This window comes from Macaca fascicularis, chromosome 17 (assembly GCF_037993035.2).
Source record: "Macaca fascicularis isolate 582-1 chromosome 17, T2T-MFA8v1.1".
Classification (NCBI taxonomy): Eukaryota; Metazoa; Chordata; class Mammalia; order Primates; family Cercopithecidae; genus Macaca; species Macaca fascicularis.
Genome location: NC_088391.1, coordinates 28439224 through 28458906, shown reverse-complemented (window position 1 = coordinate 28458906; position 19683 = coordinate 28439224). Strand labels below are relative to the sequence as shown.

The 19683-nt window shown below is 42.6% G+C and overlaps 1 protein-coding gene across 5 annotated transcripts in view; it reads right to left on the bottom strand.

Moving 5' to 3' along the window:
• Positions 1-6663: 6663 nt before the first annotated feature.
• The window catches only part of CDADC1 (cytidine and dCMP deaminase domain containing 1), a 46065-nt gene continuing 33045 nt past the window's right edge, over positions 6664-19683 (bottom strand). For all 5 annotated transcript variants that reach the window (XM_074022027.1, XM_074022029.1, XM_045377062.2 and 2 more), the window contains 2 exons: positions 14505-14565; positions 6664-8465 (listed from right to left, as the gene is read on the bottom strand). In XM_074022027.1, coding sequence (XP_073878128.1) covers positions 8392-8465; positions 14505-14565 — 135 coding nt within the window. In that variant the 3' untranslated portion in view covers positions 6664-8391. The remainder of the gene's footprint in view (positions 8466-14504; positions 14566-19683) is intronic.

Below are 19683 nucleotides of genomic sequence, written 5' to 3'. Positions count from 1 at the left end.
GCGGTCTAGGGGCGTGCACACACAGCTGGGAAGAGACGCAAGCTGGGAACAGTTGTCAGCACTTTGGTGGTCCTGGGAAAGGATGGGGGCCCTGGAGAGGAAGCAAAGGTGAGAGGGTCCAGGAAGAGCCGTGGGAGGAGAGGAGAGAGATAAGAAACACAAAAACAGGCCGAGGCCGACAAGAAGGAAGTGTTATGAAGCCGTAAAAGGAGAGTTTTAGGACGAGCTGATGCCGCACACTGAAGGCCCAGGGCCCAAGCAGGGTTAGGCCACTAGGAGTTGGGGAGCACCGTCCCACGGGGAGGGGAGCAGAAAGACGGCAATGATTTGTGGAATAAGCAGGAGGAGGATGTTGAGAAAGCTAACACAGGCTTCCAGGTAATGAAGGGAAAGGAACCCCGTGGGGAAAGGGAAGCTTTTTGAAAGCTGGAGAAATGTATCGCTTAGCAGCTGCAGCCTAACCAGCCCCCTGAAATGCAATAACTTCAATAAAACCAATGTTTTTTCCTGAGTCTGTGGGTTGCTGGGAGTCACCCAATCTTAGCTGGGCTGGCTGGGCTGGCTCTGCTCTGGGTGTTCGATGATGGCAGAAACGCAAAGTAGAAACACACAGGCTTCTTGAGCCTAACGTTGGAGCTCACATGAGGACATTCCCACCTCATTCTGTTGAACACAAAGTCAGGCAAGGGGAAACAAGTTCCACCTGCTGATGGAACTGGCAAAACGTGTGAAAGGGAAGGGTGAAAAATTGGGGCCATTGATGCCTTCTACCATAGGAGACATGCGGAGTTGTAATGGGAAGAAAGAAGACATCAGAGGGAGAGAATGGGCAAAATGAAATGCATATTGTGCCGGGTGCGGTGGCTCACGCCTGTAATCCCAGCACTCTGGGAAGCCGAGGTGGGCACATTGCTTGAGTTCAGCAGTTCGAGACCAGCCTGGGCAATGTGGTAAAACCCCATCTTTACAAAAAATACAAAAATTAGCCAGGTGTGGTGGTGTGCACCTATAGTCCCAGCTACTCAGGAGGCTTGAGTTGAGAGGATCACCTGAGCCAGAGAAGTCGAGGCTGCAGTGAGTCGGGATCACACCACTGCACTCCAGTCTAGGCAATGGGAGTGACATCCTGTCTCGAAAAGGAAAAAAAATGAAGTGCATATTGAGAAAATTATGAAAGGCATTGAATTTGGAGCAGATTCATGTTCTGGCTCTGCCGGTCGTTAGCAGTGTAGCTTTGGGTAAGTGGTTTAACCTGCGACTCCATTTCATTATCTGTACAGTGGAAATGCTAATCCCTACTTCACAGTGTGAACATTTAATGAGGTGAAGTAAAAAGTGCTTCACTGTAAAATGCAAACCTAGCTACAATGACGCAGTAAGTTTCCAGCAGAGGTGGGAGGCTGTCACAGGACAGCCAGAACACAATGGCTACTTTCAAGTACTCCAGGGCATTCCTGTGGGTGAGGAGACACAAAGAGGCCTGTGTTATAAACAAGGTCTGGGGATGGAAACGAGGGGAGTGACAGGGGAGGAGTTTACTCCATAAAAATAACATGTTAATAATGAGAGCAGGCCAATGTGGCTTCAGGAGGTGGTGACTTCCTCATCGCTGGAGATGCTGGAGTAGAGTACGGCTGACCTATCCCTTTAGGAGAGTGTTGAAGAGGAGATGCAACCACTGACCAATGGTTGGATCGATCAGCTGTGCTCAAGCAAGGGCAGCCCACCATCCCAACACACGGGGGGCCTTCTGTTGTTGTAGAAATTTCTGAGTGATTGAAATGGTATTTGGTGGATGTGTGCCAGGGCTGCTAAACCTCTGGCAATGGTCATGCCAGTCCTAATCAATGGCAATGCAATGGTGCTCTGGTGCATAGACACTGGACTACGTGAATTCAGAGCTCCAATCTTGAGAGTCCAAATAAACGCATGATCTATTTTCAGCAAATGTAACCAGCCAGCCCCCACTTTTTGGCCAACGCCTCACTGTGATAATGGAAAAAGTATTTGACTTCAGAAAAGTCTTAGCTATGATTAAACAAGCAAAGTCACAACAGCAAAACATTGTAATCCATTGAAATAGTAAGGTTATACGCAGAGGGTTATAAAACAGTCACAATTACACATGACCATTATGTAAACGGCTATGATAAGGCTGTCAGGAGCATAAATCATTGATTATTCTCCCAGATATATAACGAGAGCCAACTACTCTGCTTGGAGACACCACAAATAAACAGTACACATTTAATGAACTCCTCGTTTGCTTGCTACCTAAGACAAAAAAAGGGGTCTTTGGAGATCTCTGTTTTCTTCAAAAACACTGGCCAGGCAGTTTGAACAAATACCTTCCTTTTTTACATCAGCATTCACATTTTCTTGATTTGGGGGCTTGGATCATAGTAGTAGATTCAGTAAATATTTGCTGTTGCTGCTGCAATTGTTTTTCTCACCGAACATTTTTTTTTTTTTTTACAAGAAATGCATGTGGCCCTTTTCTCATTGAGGCATTTTTACAAGACATGGATGTCACCCTCTCCTCCCTCTCAGCTTGTGCAGAACCCGTGTCATCAAAAGGCAGGGGGAGTGGTTGGCTGCAGAAGGGCTAGAAAGCGGTTCACCCTTCCTGCAGGTGTCTTCTTAAAAGGAATTCTCAGAATTGCCGGCAGGGTCCCTGATGGCATCTGATTCTGGCCCATCCCCAGGGAACAGGGAGGCAGGAAGCACCAGGTTTATTTTATCACTTTGGCATCAACCTCAGCCAAGAAAGGTGAAACCTCCCTGGCCCATATTCATCTGAAAATGTGAGCCTTCCATTCATCAATGAGGGGATGGTCTGGACATCATTAGACTAGCTATCATGGTGGCTTTCCCGAGCATGTTGAAGATGGATCTTTAAACTTTCAGGAATGCCCACGTTTGTGCAGCAAAACGGTTACCCAGAACCTCTCAGACTTGCCAGCTAAAATCTGGGTTTGTGGATTTGGACAACTGCAACTTCTTAGGAAACATCATGAGGGCTTCAATTTGAAGGTTCTCAGAACCATCTGCAGTGACTGTTAGCATTGCCGTAAGCGTAAGGGAGGTGAAAATTTCCATGAGGAGTAATGGTCTTGGGGACACAACTCTCTGCTCAGGTGCCAGGACGTGGGGCTCGATTCCCAGTGGCATTCCCTTCAGTGATATGCTCCGTCCCTGTGGCGAACGTGACTTCTGTGGTCCCCTGGGAACTACACCTCCTGGCTCCGTGTCTTGTGCAGGCCCCTCCACATGGACTCTGGGTGTGGCCATGAAACTGGCCCTGGCCAGTGAGCCATGAGCCAGCATGATGCAAGGGGGACACACTGGGCCCGTCCTTGTGGAGCACTCACTTTCAGAGCCCTGAGCCACCTCATAGAGGTCTGGTCATCCTGCTGGAGAGCCCTGGCCAGCTGCCAGCTGTTTCAGCCGTCTAAACTGAGGCACCAGAAACCTGAAAGAAGCCCCTTGGATGGTCCAGTCTCACTGTCCCTGTGCCGGCTGGGCCCTCTCAGCTGACCCACCAGTGGCACACAACCGTGAGTGACCCCAGCCAGTGTCACAGGAAGTGGAGCTGTTCTGCTGAATCTTGCCCAAATTCCTGGCTCATAAAATCATGCAAAATAAAATAGTGGCTTGGGCCACTAAGTTTTGGGGGGTAGTCTGTCATGCAGCAATAGATAACTGTGGAGTGAATGGAAAACTGTTGCCCTCTGTGGAACTTGTGCTTTTTCTGCAAAATAAAACACTTTCCACCAATACCGCAACCAGCATAGAATTTCGTCATCAGATTACACCAAAGCGTGTTCAGCTCAGCAGAAACCATGTCCTTCCACAAGGCCACCTCTGCATCAAAAAGAACCAGGAATGGTAAAATTCCTGGTCAACAGAAACACTCATATCTGAGAGTAGAGTATTATTTGCTTTTTTTTTTTTCTTTTTGTGACAGGGTCTCACTCTGTCACCCAGGCTACAGTGCAGTGGTGCAAGCATAGCTCACTGCAGCCTTGAACTCATAGGCTCAAGTGATTCTCCCGCTTCAGCCTCTCTAGCAGCTTGGGACTACAGGCGTGCACCACCACACCTGGCTAATTTTTAAGTTTCTTTTTGGAGAGACAGGGTCTTGCTATGTTGCCCAGGCTGGTCTTGAACCCCTGGCTTCAAGTGGTCCTCCTGCCTTGGCCTCTCAAACACTATAGCAAATCTTAATTACATCAATAGAAGGAAATTCTGGTTACTAAAAATAATACATTTAATGCTTGGCATGGTTTCTCTAAATTCCCCTGCTCTTTATTAAAACTTATTTAATCACATCTACACTTATTGACATACTTTTTTTTCCCCCACCCTGACAAGTCACAGAATCTTGAGGCTAAGGGTCCTGGTCCTATTTTTTTTTTTTTTTTGAGATAGTCTTGTTCTTTTGCCCAGGCTGAAGTGCAGTGACATGATATTGGCTCACTGCAACCTCCGCCTCCCAGGTTCAAGTGATTCTCATGCCTCAGCCTCCCGAGTAGCTGGGATTACAGGCACATGCCACCATGCCTGGCTAGTGTTTTTTTTTTTTTTTGTATTTTTTTTTTTTTTGTATTTTTAGTAGAGACAGGGGTTTACTATGTTGGCCAGGCTGGTCTCAAACCCCTGACCTCGTGATCCACCGGCCTCAGCCTCCCAAAGTGCTGGGATTACTGGTGTGTGCCACTCTGCCCAACCCTATTTGCATTTTTAATATGATTGTTCTCTCCTTCCAGAGGTTTCCAAAAGATTGCCTGCTTAAGTGTGTAGGATATCTTTTAAAAAAACCCAAACCAGTAGAACTTTACGGGTCCACTAAGTGCAGCCCATGGTGCCATCATAATTATAATAGTACCAGATCTCTGTGAAGTGGAAGAACTGAAAAAACATGTGCCCGTATTTGTTGGGAGGCCAGTTCTTTTCTGCGTACCTTTCATTCATTTTCATGAATACTTGATGTATGTCCATCTCCCCAACTAGACGATAAGCTCCACAAGGTCTGGGTTTGTGTCTGGTTTTGATCACCACTATAACTGCGCTCCTCACAGTGCCTGGCTCGTGGTAAGCTAAGCCCTCGCAGGTATTTGTTAATGAATTGTAGTATGTTCAAAAAAACAACCTGGAGAGCCTCTGCTGGTTATCCCCACGGGTGAAACAAAGTTGGTCAGGAGTTAGGATCTGCCACACGGAAGCCTCCCGGCTCACGAGCTTCCCTTTCTTGCAACTCAGCAGCATCATGCACCACAGTATTTCAAACTTCTGGCTTAGCTCTCGTTTTTGTTTTTTTCTAGCATTGTGAATGTGCGCACACACTACACAAGGTACTTCAAGCTGTTCAAGCCATCCCCAGCCACTCACGCACGTTAGGCAGAGCCAGGCTGTTTCCATTCACTCCATAGGAAGTGAACTCCCCCCAGCCTCCTCCCTCCACCTTCTGTCCTTGGGATACATCCCGGGCCAGGGCCTCTCTGGGTGTGGGTGTCAGTACTGGGATGAACTGTGATTTCTCCCTCATTCATCCTGGCCTGGACCCCGATTTCTGAGAAGCATGGGGTGGTGGGAAGTATTCCAGGAAAGTCCTGGCTCATGTCCTTCTGGAAAGACATGTGCTTTCCCTAACAAATCACTTTGTGCTACACTCACCAAAGGAGCTCCTGTCCCAAGATGGGCTCACTTCTTTCTTTCTCCTTCCCAAGTGTTACGTGGGTTTAGATATAGACATTCAGGGGTAATAAGCTCATTTATGTATCACAGTGTCACTAAAGATACAGTTCGTGTTTATAGAGTGTTGGTACCATTCATTGACCCAGAAATAAAGCTAACTTGGCCAGGCACAGTGGCTCATGCCTGTAATCACAGCACTTGGGAAGGCAGAGGCAGGAGGATTGCTTGAGGCCAGGAGTTCAAGACCAGCCTGGGCAACATAGCGAGACTCCTTTCTCTACAAAAAATAAATAAAAAATAAACTAGCCGGGCGTGGTGGTGCGTGCCTGTAGTCCCAGCTACTTGGGAGGCTGAGGCAGGAAGACTGCTTGAGCACAGAAAACAGTCAAGGCTGCAGTGACTAAGTCTCGCTCTGTTGTCCAGGCTGGAGTGCAGTGGCATGATCTCAGCTCACCGTAGCCTCTGCCTCCTGGGTTCATGCGATTCTCCTGCTTCAGTCTCCCAAATAGCTGGGATTACAGGCATGCAACACCATGCCTGGCTTTTTTTTTTTTTTTGTATTTTCAGTTAGAGATGGGGTTTTACCACGTTGACCAGGCTGGTCTTGAACTCCTGACCTTGAGTGATCTACCCCCCTTCAGCCTCCCAAAGTGCTGGGATTACAGGTGTGAGCCATGGCATCTGGCCTGAGAATCATTTTTCTTAATTACTTGATTCCATGCTTGTATTGTCCACTTGACTGTGAGTGTCTTAAGATCAGGAAGCATTTCTCACACATCTCATCCCCGGGTCAAGCAGTGTTTAGCAGTCATTCAATCAATCAACAAATATTTATAGAATGCCTACTGTGTGCCAGGTACTGTTCTAGACACTGGGGTTCAGCAGTTTAAAAGCACACACACACACACACACACACACACACACACCTCCCTGCCCTCATAGACTTCACCTTCTGAGGCTACACAGTAAACCGTCAATGATTATTTATTGAAATCTGACCAGTTGTACAGAAAAAAAAAATGGCATTATCATGACTCTCTTAATAATACTGTGGAAATGCCTAGTTTTCCCTTTCTAATCACAGTTTTTCCCACTTGTATGCTTCTTCCTCTCATATCCAATCCCAACGCCCAACAGGCAAATCCACAGACCTGGCAGTATGCCAGGCTATTGGGTCTTACAAAATATTTACTGATTGATTTATAAAATGTTTGGTGTACATGACATGTTAGTGAGAAACAACAAATCCAAGAGCTGAAGCATGAGAGTTAATATAATAAAGCAATTTGGGAGGTAAGCAATCTCAGTGTTTTTATACGGATAAGAATATCTTAACTCATGGTTTTCAAACTAGCCTTAGTTACCTCTAAGTGTACCTCGCCTCATCTCCCGTCCTATCTCATGCCCTCCATCTGTGTAGTGTTTATGGCAGTTCTTGGCTGCCTTGTATGATGACTCTGAACTCCCCATGGACCTACACAGGCTGCAGTCACAGCCCTGGCACGGAGCCCATGTTTGGATGGTCCTGCGTGTGATTCTGAGAAACTGGTAGGAAGCCCAGTGAGGCCATGTGATGTTGTGGAAAGGCAGGGAACAAAAGCAGAGGCAAACCTGACCACCACAGATCCAGGGAGCCATTTCTCATGAAGCATCCCAGGTCACTCCCTCTCTAACCTAGGAGAGAACAGAACATGTACCCTCATTTTTGGAATAATTTTCTGAACGTTTCTCAGCAAATAAAAATGTAAGAAATCACAGACAGCAATCTGGAATAGCTGAAATTACCATACTTTCAAGACTTTCAGTATTTATTCTCGAGGTTGGTAAATGTTTTTAAAAGGCTCTTCCTTTTGAAGATCAATGCCATGAGACAACCTGTGTTAATTTTACAGAAGGAAAGATTATATGGGGGAGCAGCATTTATTAATGGAATTCTAGGAAGGCTAGTTTCAATAGTCCAGACTCAAATATTTCTTCTCTGTTAGCATCATAACCAAATTTGAGGTTCACTGTTAGTGATTTCAAGAGTCAGTGATATCAAGCAGTGACACTGTCTCAGAATAACACTGTCTTCCTATTGCTACCCAAACTCTGTGATAAACAGGACCACAGAGTTAACATTTACAAAATATACTTTAAAAATGGAGACCAAGTCCACTAACTTTATTTTTGTGAGTCAATTCTAATTAAGTAAATTCTGATTACTAGAAAGCTTTGGGTATAAATGTGACCTTTTGGTTTGCTATACATTGACTCTTAAAAGATGACATTTATTTCCCTGGAGCAGTTTACTAACTGTCACTCTTGTAATTCAAAAGAATTAATATTTCTCAAAAGGTGTGTGATTCCCTGCAGAGGCATGACCTCCTGTGAAGCAGACCCTTTCAAATTGGCTAATATAAAGTCAAGATAAATAGAAATCAGTCCCTGTTGCTGTTTACATTGGTTTAAGTTATTGCTCCCTCATTTTGTGTAATAAAATAACACACTACTACATTATGGAAAACCCACACATAAATCTAAAAGACAAATATTCTTATTAACACCATTTGTATCCTAGAAATAAATTAGCTTCCTTAAAAAATCTTTTCAATTATTCACAAAATCCATCCTTATTTTCTGAATGAACAAGGCTGAATTTTAGAAGTGCAATGAAAAGTTCTTGAGGTTCCCCTGCAGTGTAGACAGTCCTTCTTAGTGGATTCCAAGGCGCAGCTTCTTGTCCTGGTGCTGCTCTTCCTTCTGTGGGACGGGTCTCAACACACCGTCTAGCATTGAGAATAACACTAGGTCAGGACAGCTTCATTTCAAACCCATGGGCACTTGTTTCAGCCTTACAGGTTGTAAGAGCAAAACAATGCTTAAGTTAAAGGAACTTTCACTTTATTTTATCTTCAAATTCTCAATCTGAATCGAATCTAGATAACTTACTCTCAGGCAATACAGAATCTGGCTTTTAAAAATTGGATTCACATGGGCCAGGTGCAATGGCTCACGTCTATAACGCCAACACTTTTGGAGGCTGAGGAGGGAGGATAACTTGAGCCCAGGAGTTCAAGACCAGCTTGGGCAGCATAGGGAGACCTCATCTCTACAAAAAAATTTTTTTTAGAAAAACAGCTGTTGTGGCCGGGCACGGTAGCTCACGCCTGTAATCCCAGCACTTTGGGAGGCTGAGGCGGGCAGATCATGTCAGGAGATCAAGACCATCCTGGCAAAATATGGTGAAACCCCGTCTCTACTAAAAATACAAAAAAATTATCCGGGCGTCGTGGCAGGTGCCTGTAGTCCCAGCTACTTGGGAGACTGAGGGAGGAGAATGGCGTGAACCCAGGAGGCGGAGCTTGCAGTGAGTTGAGATGGCGCCACTGCACTCCAGCCTGGGCGACAGAGTGAGACTCCGTCTCAAACAAACAAACAAACAAACAAAAAACAAACAAAAAAACAGGTGTTGTGGCACACACCTGTAATCCCAGCTACTCAGGAGGCTGAGGTGGGAGGATTGTTTGAGCCCAGAGAGGCCGAGTCTGCAGTGAGCCATGACTGTGCCACTGCACTCCAGTCTGGGTGACACAGTGAGACCTTGTCTCAAAAAACAAACAAACAAGAAAAAGAATTCACTCAACAGTGTATGGCAAGTAATTCATAAAACTTTTTGTTTTATGTTTTTGGTGGGGGGAAGTCCTATTACTAGACTGGAGGAAACAAAATGTACCTCCTAAGGGAGAAGGGGACTATGTGTGGGATAGGGAGAATCTGGGGACTGGAAGGAAGACAGACTTATCTGACCGGGCAGGCTGGGAAAAGAGTATGGCTTCAACCTCTTCCTGGCTTTTGTTTTTAATAGCTTTATTTGTACAATAAATGATACATGTTTAAAGTATACAATAAACAACATATTTGAAGTATATAGTTTGATGAATTCTTTTAATTTACTTTTTAATTTGTAATATTTGTAGAGATGGGGGTCTCAGTTTGTTACCCAAGCTGGTCTTGAACTCTTGGCCTAAAGCAATCCTCCCACCTCAGCCTTCCAAAATGATGGGATCACAGAAAAGAGTCATTTTGCTTAGTCCAGTTTCATGATTTCTGACATAAGTACACATTCATGAAACTATCTCCACAGTCAAGACAAGGAACATATCTACCACCTGCAAAAGCTTCCTTCTGCCCTTTCTTCCTATCTTTTGAGGGATTTCCTGCCCTGAGCCTGTGTGTTCTGCCCTGCTGTTTCCTTGTCCTAAGGACAGCTGGGCCAGGGCTCAGACTTGCCTTCCAGAGGTAGATCTGGAAAGCCACCCCTCTCTCTTTCTCTTTCTCATCGTATTATGTAATATCTGAAAGAGTCTCTCTCTATATATGTAAAATGTATTATGTAATATATAATAATATATACGTAATACAGATGGGAGTTCTAAAGCCAAACAATAAAATGAACACTCATGAACTTACTGTCCCAAAAGAGTTAAATTTTGTTTAAAACTGAATAAAACTACATGATGTGTCGGGGGGCGGGGGCAGATGGAAAAAAAACAAAACATACTGCCGAATCCAACAACTAGAACATTACCAATTCCCATGCACTCCCTCTCTCATCCCATCCCCTTTCACCCCACTCAGAGGCAACTCCTATCTTGATTTTCGTGTTTATCAATTGATTGCTTCTTAACAATAACTTTACTATATATACGATATATTAAAGTTTATTTTATTTTATTTATTTATTTATATTTATTTATTTTGAGACAGGGTCTGTCTCTGTCACTCTGTTACCCAGGCTGGAGTACAGTGGCACAATCTCAACTCACTGCAGCCTCAACCTCCCGGGCTCAGGTGATCCTCCTCTGTTAGCCTCTGGGGTAGCTGGGACTACAGGCACAGGCCACCATGCCCAACTAATTTTTTGTATCTTTTGTAGAGATGGAGTTTTGCTGTGATGCCCAGGCTGGTCTTGAACTCCTGGGTTCAAGCAATTGTCCCGCTTCAGCCTCCCATCATGCTGGGATGGTAAGTGTGAGCACTATGCCTGGCCTACCACATTTAATCAATATATGGTATGTCTTTTTGAACTTTATACAGAAATGGTATCATAATTCTGTAGTTTGCTTTTTAAAATTCAACATTTATATTTCTAAGATTCATCCATGTTGAAGAATGTAGCTCTAGTTCATTTGTTTGTTTTCACTGCTATATAGTAGTCCATTGTGGTAATACACAATTTTTTTTTTTTTTTTTTTTTTTTTTTTTGAGACAGAGTCTCGCTCTGTCCCCCAGGCTGGAGTGCAGAGGTGCGATCTCAGCTCATTGCAAGCTCCGCCTCCCGGGTTCACGCCATTCTCCTGCCTCAGCCTCCTGAGTAGCTGGGACTACAGGCACCCGCCACCGCGCCCAGCTAATTTTTTGTATTTTTAGTAGAGACGGGGTTTCGCCCTGGTCTTGATCTCCTGACCTTGTGATCCGCCCGCCTTTGGCCTCCCAAAGTGCTGGGATTACAGGCGTGAGCCACCGCGCCCGGCCACACCATAATATTTTTATCTAATCACCCAAAACAAACATTTGTGTTATTTCCAGTTTTTGCTTTTAAGAACAATATAGCAACAAAATTTTTGTCTCTTTGACTCTTATACAATATGCAAGAGTTTCTCCAGGGCATATATTTATAAAAAATGCTATTTCAGGCCAAGCGTGGTGGCTCATCCCTGTAATCCCAGCACTTTGGGAGGCCAAGGTGGGCAGATCACCTGAGGCCCGGAGTTCGAGACCAGCCTAGCCAACATGGTGAAACCTCATCTCTACTAAAAATACAAAATTAGCTGGGCGTGGTGGCACACGCCTGTAATCCCAGCTACTTGGGAGGCTGAGGCAGGAGAATCACTTGAACCTGGGAGGTGGAGGGTGCAGTGAACCGGGATCACGCCACAGGACTCCAGCCTGGGTGACAGAGTGAGACTCCGTCACAAAAAAAAAAAAAAAAAAAAAAAAAAAAGCGCTACTTTAATGCAATCTTAATTTGCATTTCTCTGACTACTACTAAGTTTAATCATCTTTTCGTGTGTTGATTGGGTGAACTAAGTTCAGTTCACTCATCTTGCAGCAGACCCAGACCTGCTCTTAGATTCCAGCTTATACGGATATTTGTCCTCAGGATAGCTCTGGCTATTGTGTTGACTTACTATCGCTCCTCAGATTCTAGCAAAATGTCTTTTTATCTCTATTTTGTTCTTAGGAGAATATTTCCCTTATTTTCTTGAAAGCCCCATGACTATTTAAAAAGAATGCTTGTTATGGGTTACCTGGGTTCCATCTGTACGAAGTGGAAGGGCACCTGAGAGTTGTCAGTCACACTGCCTGCCTTCCTTCTGTTTGTCCCTGCTACTGGCACTGAGAAAGTATCCAGCAGCAAGTCCCCCCTCTGGAGTTAGACAGACTGATTTACCCAAAGGTCAAGCCCTAGTCTAACAACAAAGCTGGTGTTGTAACTTTCATCTGTTGATTCTAGTGTCTATTTCTCAACTGAATCAAAAATTGGAAAGGAATTACATACTGTATGATTCCATTTATATGAAATGGCCAGAATAGACTAATCCATAAAAACTGAAAGAGTGGTTGCCTAGGGCTAGGGGGAGGGGAGAATGAGAAGTGACTGCAAATGGGCATGACACTTCTTTCTTAGATCATGAAAATGTTCTGAAATTATGTTGTAGTGATGCCTGTACAACTCCGTGAATCTACTAAAAAGCAAATTTATGATAGATGAATTACATATCAGTAAAACTATTATATAATTAAAAAGGAAATGGGGTATTGTTTATTGAGATAAAACACTTGTTCAAAAATGCATAAACATAAACTTATCCGTTCAGTTGAACTGCCACAAAGCGAACATATGTAACCATCATCTGGGTCAATAAATAAAACACTGCCAGCAAACCAGAAGCCTTCGTTTTGTCCCCTCCTTCCAATCTTGGGGCTTTAACCACAGCATGTCTTCCTTTTCCTTAGTGATCTAGGAATAATAAATCCTAGATACAAGCCCTTTGTTGATTATAAGTGGCAAATATCTTCTCATATTCCATGGCTTGCCTTTGCACTCTTTTAGTGATATCTTTTTTTTTTTTTTTTTTTTTAAGGCAAGGTCTCACTCTGTTGCCAAGGTTGGAGTACAGTGGTTACAAGCATGGATCACTGCAGCCTCAACCTCTTCATGCTCAAGAGATCCTTCCATCTCAGCCTCCTGAGTAGCTGGGACCACAGGCATGTGCCACCACAATTGGCTAATTTTTGTATTTTTTGTAGAGAGAGGGTTTTGCCATGTTGCCCAGCCTGTCTCAAACTCCTGGCCTCAAGCAATTCACCCGCCTCAGCCTTCCAAAGTGCTGGGATTACAGGCGTGAGCCACTGCGCCTGGCCTAGTGATATCTTTTAATGAACAGATGCTTTTCATTGTAACATAGATAAATTAACCTTTTTATGATTCGTGCTTTTTGTATCCTTTCTCTAACATAGGAAATTATTCATTGGCCCCTTCAAACACTGTCATTGAGTATACATTGTTTAACTAGATGTAGAGATAGATAGATAGATAGATACATAGATAGATAGATAGATAGATACGGCCTTTTTTGCTGATAAATTTTTAAAAAGAAAGATGCAGTGGATATGTACTTTTTTCCAAATTGCAAACAATACATTTTCTATTTGAATCAAATAAAGCTAATTCAGAACACTAAAAATCAATATATTCACAGAGAAATTATTCTAAGGCTTTTATATTTCTTGATTTTTCAAGGTTAAAAAATTGTTATTATCAAGAAAACTTACAGCAAACTTCCACTTACTTCAAATCCAAATAATTTGATAATATAGTTACTGTTTTATTTTTATTTTTATTTTTAGAGATAGAGTTTTCCCTGTCGCCTAGGCTGGAGTACAGCGGTGCCATCTTGGCTCACTGCAACCTCCACCTCCTGGATTCAAGTGATTCTCCTGCCTTAAACTCCCAAGTAGCTGGGATTACAGGCATGTGCCATGATGCCTGGCTATTTTTTGTATTTTTAGTAGGGACGAGGTTTCACCATGTTGGCCAAGCTGGTCTCAAACTCCTGACTTCAAGTGATCCACCTGCCTTGGCTTCCCAAAATGCTGGGATTATAGGCGTGAGCCACCATGCCGGGCCTATAGTTACTATTTTAAAATAATGTTATATAGCACTCATGTCTAAAATTATGTGCCTAAGGAACTGTAAGACTTCTCAAAGATTACATTACATTCAAAATATCTGTAGTAGTATACGAATAATAAAGCTTTAAAGACTAGTAATTCATTATGGTAGCTGTGATTATTCTTCATCAGATTATTCAAGTAACCAGAACATTTCCAATCTGGGCAAATGTGGCTTTACTCTAGAAGAATGTATATACCTCATCATTTGGTCCCGATCCATCTGTACTAATTATGCATATTTTTCCTTTCTCACTTCCCAGTAAGCTTTTGTTTTTTTATAGAAGAGCATTGTTGTTTACTGTTTCATATGCATTTAATTTATAACATCAATTTGTGCATAATTATTTGTATTAACCATTAACCTGTGGATTCTATAGGAGTAATTATTAATCGGCACTTTCCATAGCACCTAGCATATGGTAGACACACAAATGTTTATGAACAAATTGAAAGGCAAAAATCTAACCTTCAAAAATAATATGCTCCATCTATTAACACAACAATTTTCATCACCTGATCATTAAAATTGACTGTATATCCTTTCTCCTCAGCAACAACGTTCACCTCAATACATAAATACTTACTTTCTCTCCTTTCAGGCTCATTTTGTTCAAGACCATAAGCTTCTGATGGATTCAGCTGCCACTGTAAGAGTGCAAAAACATCTTACTTACTTGTTTAAAAAGGATTTAATACATAGCATTCCCACACATTGATTTTAAATATCAAAACAACTTCTTAAAAATGGAAGAAAAATGGCCAGTCATGGGTGGGTCACACCTGTAATCCCAGCACTTTGGGAGGCCAAGGTAGGTGGATTACCTGAGATGAGGAGCTCGAGACCAACCTGGCCAACATGGTGAAACTCTGTCTCTAATCAAAATACAAAAATTAGCCAGGCATGGTGGCACGTGCCTGTAGTCTCAGCTACTAGGGAGGCTGAGGTAAGAGAATTGCTTGAACCCGGGAGGCGGAGGTTGCAGTGAGCTGAGATGGTGCCATTGCACTTCAGCCTGGGTGACAGAGCAAGCCTCCATCTCGAAAAAAAATTTTAAAAAAATAGAAGAAAAAGGAGTTAGCATGTTCAAATTAACAAAGCCCTAATAACACCACACTGAATGATCCTGAATGATATAACTTCTGGGATCCAAATCAAGACTCTTAGAGAAGTTGAAGATTCTTTACATTCATTTTAATTGGAAGTAAGTGGAGGACCAGAGGATTAGAGTGACTTGTCTCAGGTTACACACTAACTACAGGCGGCAATAGAATTAGAACCTGTGCCCAGTACTATGGAATTAACACCACATTGTATTCTAACTCCAGGTCCCAGATAATCTTAAAATAGCTAGAAAAGGCCTAGGTATTAAAGAATGAAAATATGACCAAGATAGGCCAGGCGCGGTGGCTCATGCCTGTAATCCCAGCACTTTGGGAGGCCAAGGTGGGCGGATCATAAGGTCAGGAGATCAAGATCATCCTGGCTAACACGGTGAAACCCCATCTCTACTAAAAATACAAAAGATTAGCCGGGCGTGGTGGCGGACGCCTGTAGTCCCAGCTACTCGGGATGCCGAGGCAGGAGAATGGCAAGAACCCGGGGGTGGAGCTTGCAGTGAGCTGAGATCACGCCACTGTACTCCAGCCTGGAAGACAGAGTGAGACTCCGTCTCACAAAAAAAAAAAAAAAAAAAGAAAAGAAAGAAAGAAAGAAAAAAGAAAATATGACCAGGATTACTTTGCCTTTTAATGTTGTTATATCATAAACTATTACTTGCATCATATCATATCATTTTATATCATATCATTTATCTCTTCTGATTACCATATTTCATCTCATTCAGGAATAAATAGGGAAGCCTGAAGATTCTCAGATATTACATAGAATATTGGAGCAGCAGAAAAGAAAAATGGAGAGTAATCGGTATCTTATAGCACAGCCCTTCTTTTCTCAGCTGGCTAGAATCTCTATCAGAATCACTAATGACTTAACCAAAAGGCCCTGCTAGGGCAGCAGTTAATCTGATGAGTGAACTGATGCTTATGTGTGACACACAAATATGGATTACCTGGGAGCCTCTTCCATAAGCATCAGTTCACTCAACAGATTAACTAGTTAACATCATGAGCCTTGAGGGGGGATGAGATACAGGACAAACATTTTACCATGTATTAAAAGTCCTTGGAAAGGGAGGACATCCAGAACTGGCTGGTCACTTATAGAAATGGGAGGTTTAGGCTAGTACCAAGAAAGAGAGAAGACTTAGAAAGGGTAGGAAGCTATATGAGAAATTACCAAAAAATGTTTAAAGTGAGGCATTTTTTGAAAGACATCAAACCACTAAAACCTATTAATTTGGGGAGACAAAGTAAAAACAAGTAACCCTGAATTCATGTTTAAGGACACTCATAAAAAGGCTTCTTATAACTGTAAAAACTTAGAAACAATCCAGGTGTCCAACAACATGGGAATGGTTAAATAAGTTAGACCTATGGGTTGGAATATTGTGTTAAATTATTTAAAATATTTTTTAAAGAACTTTTAGTGACACAGAACATACAGCAACATGTTAATTGTGGTATCTATGAGTTGTGGGATAATACACATTCTTTTTTATTTTCCTCGTCTTCTACAATGAGCATATATTACTTTCATAATAAAAATAAGTAATATAACCTAATAGAGAGAAATCCACACATACTAAAGAGAAAACAAAGAATTGAGTACATGGACATGGATATAGATTGATAAAAATCTATTCTTGAAAACAGTGTTGCCCAGTCCTAGCCTGGTTTGCGACAACACCACAGAATAGAACTACTTATCTCAAGGTCTATGGTAACATATCAAAAAGGAAAGCAAAAATCTTTCAAAGTTAATTTCAATTTACTTTAATCTTAAAAACAAATACCAAATTTATTGACACACACTATTTTTGACAATCTAAAAGGAAGAATATAATCATTACTGAAATTCAGATTTAGAACATAATATTTGTAGCCAGGTCAGATGAGAAGGATGAGAAGATGGACAGTTTATCTTCACTGGAGGTAGAACAGAGAACAACCATGAACAGCCTTTGGAACATGTGTCTGAGTGAGGGTACTCCCTGGAGGGTCTGGCCCAACTGGGTGCTTCCTTTCCCACCTCTGCCCCTGAATATCCCCTTAGTCTTCCTGCCTCCTTCTGCTTCTCTTGCCCTATCTTAAGTTCTTCTGATCTCTTCATTCTCTTTACAATTGAAAAGCTATTAAAATCTACCAGTAAGCAAGATATTTCAGAATTCTCCATAACCCATCACTCATAGTCCTGAAGAGCTAGGTCACTTAATCTTTATGAGGAGAACCTGAAAAATCTATTTCTTCATACTCTTCAGGAGGAATGAAGAGACAGAAAACAAAAACACAGAAGTAGAGATTTCTCTGACTAATTGCATATAAGCTTTTATTGAGTTTTACAAAAAAGGTCTTTCCCATCTCTGCCTTCTTTCAGTGCCATGTCAACACCCCTCTCTATTTAAAACGTGATAAACTTTAAATAAAACAATTAGAAAAAAATGACAATATTACAAATGGTAATACTTATGATACTTCATATACACATGACAGACACTGGATAGTATGTTTCTATATTTAATATTATATACATATACAATTATATGTTATATGTCCAAGTTAATCATATATATGTATGTTCTAGGTACCCTGGACACAAACCGATGTATATAGCAGGAATGTAAAGCTGAAATTTATAAACAGTTCTTTTACATCCTTTTTCTTCCCACTGCAAATTCTAGTAGTTAAATGTTACATTAACTCATTCAATGCCAGGATTAAATCATTGGATGTCACAGAAACAATGTACAATTCTGGACAGGATCCTTTTGCTGTATAAAAGCAGTCCCCAACCTTTGTGGAACCAGGGACCAGGTACCGGTTTCGTGGAAGTTTTTCCACAGACCAGATGGCGAGGAGTGGGGGATCATCAGGCTTTAGATTCTCATAAGGAGCACACAACCTAGATCCCTCACATGGGCAGTTCACAATAGGGTTCACACTCCTATGAGAATCTAATGCCGCTGCTGATCTGACAGGAGGCAGAGCTTAAGCAGTAAGGTGAGCAATGGGGAGCAACTGTAAATACAGAAGAAGCTTCCTAACTGGTACCCAGGGGTTGGGGAACCCTGCTATACAAGACATTTCTTGGGCAGCTGATGAACCTTGACTGGAATCTGTGGATTAGTGGCAGTAATGTATCAGTGTTAATTTCCTGATTTTTATGGTTGTATTGTAGTTATGTGGTTATTTCTTATTTGAGGAAATAAAGGGTGAGCTGGTATCATGTCAACAACTTCTGGGAAAAAATTTCTTTGTAGTGTTTTTATAACTTTTCTGTATGCTTAAGGTTTTTTCCAAATAAAAAGTTTTTTTGAAAACCAAAATAGGCTGAGAACAGTGGCTCGTGCTTGTAATCCCAGCACTTCGGGAGGCTGAGGCAGGCAGGTCGCTTGAGCCCAGGAGATAGAGATTGCCAAGATGGCGCCACCGCACTCCAGCCTGGGTGAGATAGTGAGACCCTGTCTCAAAACAAAAACCAAAACAAAAGAAGAAGAAAAAAAACCCCACAGAAACCAAAACCCAAATAGTGAAGAGGTATAAAGAGTTAAAAGTTATTGAGTTTTCCATGAACTACCTCAGTACATTTTCGGAAATATCAAATAAGAAATTCTTTTTTTCTCGGGCCAGTCGTGGTGGCTCATGCCTGTAATCCCAGCACTTTGGGAGGCCGAGGCAGGTGTATCGCCTGACGTTAGGAGTTCAAGAGCAGCCTGGCCAACATGGTGAAACTCTGTCTCTATTAAAAATACAAAAAATTAGCTGGGCATGGTAGCGTACGTCTGTAATCCCAGATACTGGGGAGTGGGGGTGGGGGGGGGCGGGGGTAGCAAGGCAGGAGAATCGCTGGAACCCAGGAGGCTGAGGTTGCAGTGAACCGAGATCACGCCATTGCACTCCAGCCTGGGCAATGAGTGAAACTCCATCTCAAAATAAATACATAAATAAAAAAACAAATAAATAAATATTCTTTTTTTTCTGATTTTTCTCATGAGAAATGTGTGTGTGTTTGTGTGTGTGTGTGTGTGTGTGCACCTCCCTTTGTTTGGGGGTGGGGGTGACCTTTAAACTATTGCAGGGGATCCCAACCCTCTGGCAGCAACCAGTACTGGTCTGTGGCCTGTTAGGAACTGGGCCGCACGGCAGCAGGTGAGCGCAGGCTAGCGAGCATTACCGCCTGAGCTCCACCTCCTGTCAGATGAGCGGTGGAATTAGATTCTCATAGGAGCAGAACCCTATTGTGAACTGCGCACCTGAGGGATCAAGGCTGCGTGCTCCTTATAGAATCTAGTGCCTGATGATGTGAGGTGGAATAGTTTCATCCCAAAACCATCTCCCCATCTGTGGAAAAACTGTCTTCCACAAAACCGGTCACTCGTGCCGAAAAGGGTGGGGACCGCTGAAGTATTTTCACCTCTATCCACCACTCCAAGCCAGAAATGAGAGGGAAGAGATAGGTCAGGTACCTTTCTTTTATCAGCCACCAGATGGCACCAAAAGATCCACTGGCTCAATTCTCTACAGAGATGTAAATTCATAAGGCAGGAATCCATAGCTGAACAGTTGCAGTTAGGTAAAGGTTTGCACATATAAATAAACTCAATAATAATAATTTGTTGAAACTCGGCCTGGCTTGGTGGCTTACAC